The 1,903-nt window shown below is 33.9% G+C and overlaps 1 protein-coding gene across 1 annotated transcript in view; it reads right to left on the bottom strand.

Annotated features, from left to right (window-relative positions):
• Positions 1–38: 38 nt before the first annotated feature.
• LOC119591760 (dolichyl-diphosphooligosaccharide--protein glycosyltransferase 48 kDa subunit-like) overlaps positions 39–1,903 on the bottom strand; it is a 9,267-nt gene continuing 7,402 nt past the window's right edge. Inside the window, exons 5-9 of the mRNA XM_037940506.1 lie at positions 1,549–1,733; positions 1,261–1,416; positions 977–1,126; positions 620–700; positions 39–400 (exon numbers count right to left, since the gene is read on the bottom strand). Of these exons, the coding sequence (XP_037796434.1) occupies positions 242–400; positions 620–700; positions 977–1,126; positions 1,261–1,416; positions 1,549–1,733 (731 nt within the window). The 3' untranslated portion in view covers positions 39–241. The remainder of the gene's footprint in view (positions 401–619; positions 701–976; positions 1,127–1,260; positions 1,417–1,548; positions 1,734–1,903) is intronic.

Genomic DNA, 1,903 nt, shown 5'->3' with positions numbered 1-1,903 from the left:
GACATAGCAAGTTTAAAGGTGATGAAAACCAGCTTACACAAGTTCATATAAAAAAAATAAAAATATTTACATGCAGTTCCAAATTACAGTATATCAATATTAAGAATGATGAAAAATCCTGTAGTTACAAAATGTAAAATTATGAATATGCTTCTTGTGCATCTCTTCTACACAAACAACAGCTGAAAGAAACAGCAGGAATGGTGAAGTTAACTAGTTCTATTAGGTCAAACAAGCAAACTTATTCGGCCTTACGTTTGGGGATAGGTTCTTTGTGGTGCAAGAAAACCATGGAAAATAACCAGACACCAAACATCATGGAGAAGGCACTAGCATAATATGGGAAGGCACACTCAATAAATCTCTCGTACTCTCGGTGAGTGAATGGCCGAACTGATACCTGAAAATACGTGTAAAATTTATTCAATATATATACAGAGATACACTGAAAAACAGGGTTGACAAAAAACTATTTTTCAGCATAAAATGGTTTTAACTTTATGTTTTATTAGTTTAACATTTAATTATTCTTAAGCTTAAGAAATATTAAAAAAACAGTATTCTCCATTAAAAAAACTACGAGATTACAGGTGTGTGCAACAGGATTAGCGATACTGACCTGAGTGGAACTGTAAAGACGTGTAAAACCAACACGATTGTACTCCACCTTGAACTGGTATACACCATAGACATCAGGTACCTGTAACCACATAATGGAATTTTAACTCTGGAAGTGGAGACCTTATGACTGTCAAATTACAAAGTTATACAATTATATATGGTACAATGTAAGAATAACCAAAAGGTATGGGAACACCAACTTTATTAAGATTTTTTTTAGAAAATGATAATACAATGAAGTACTTGATTTGATAAATTAAGCAGAACTGTCACAGTAAAACATAATACAAAATGTAAGAATTATGACAATTTTTCTATATTTAATATAAGAGAAATATCCATATATTCCTATTACCGTAAACTTGACTGAGAAAATCCCTTCAGGACTGGGTGTCATGGTCAGCCTGATGAATGGGTCAATGCGAACAAAGTCCATCTGCACATCATCTGCCATGAATGGTTTCCATGAGCCATTCACAAGCCTCTCAACCATGATTTTGTACTCCTGGTATTGGAAGACGCAAAAAAAATTTACTAGTAAGAAGTTTATAACAAAATCAGTTTACCGTTTGCAAAATAATGCTAAACTTTACTACTCTCCTCAACAGAAATCAAGAGAAGACAGCATTCTCTACATACCACATCTTCCTTGATAGTGTATGCAACTGGAGGTTGAGAATCTCCCTGAAGATGATGTTCAATAGATACGACACGCAGGACGCCCTCCTCCCGAAATACCCAGCGACTAAGAGCTTCTACTACTTTGCCGTTGCCAGAACGTTCATAAAATTTACCCTGTCATGAAGTGGAGAAGAAATACTGTACTATAAAAAGAGGGAAATAAAAGTTTATTCCAGATCATAAAAACAGAAAATCTACTCTTATTCCCCGGAACATATCTAAAATTTAAAAAAGCAAATTTGTTTCCTGTGGTGTCTGGACAGAGGCCATGATAAAGGCATCGGAGAAGAACTCTAGTGAGCCAGAAACTACCACTCTTGCATTGTTGCGAGCTTGCAGAGCAGCAACTAACAGCATATTCTGACCTATGGGATTTAGGTGAAAAAAGAAAAAATCCTCTGATATGAAAAAATGCATCACAATCAGTGAATATTAAGACAAAAAAATTGACTAATATAATATGGAATTCCCAAATTTTGCCATAATAATTTACCAATGAAAATGAAGTAAATATTGAGTTCTAGGATAAATTATAAGTGGTGATGTAAACAACTCATCAATCTAATAAATTTTTCTAAGAGGTGAGTATATAAACTCATAG

Source organism: Penaeus monodon, chromosome 29 (assembly GCF_015228065.2).
Source record: "Penaeus monodon isolate SGIC_2016 chromosome 29, NSTDA_Pmon_1, whole genome shotgun sequence".
Taxonomy (NCBI): domain Eukaryota; kingdom Metazoa; phylum Arthropoda; class Malacostraca; order Decapoda; family Penaeidae; genus Penaeus; species Penaeus monodon.
Note: the sequence above shows the minus strand (reverse complement) of the source record. Positions and strands in the feature narration are given on the sequence as shown.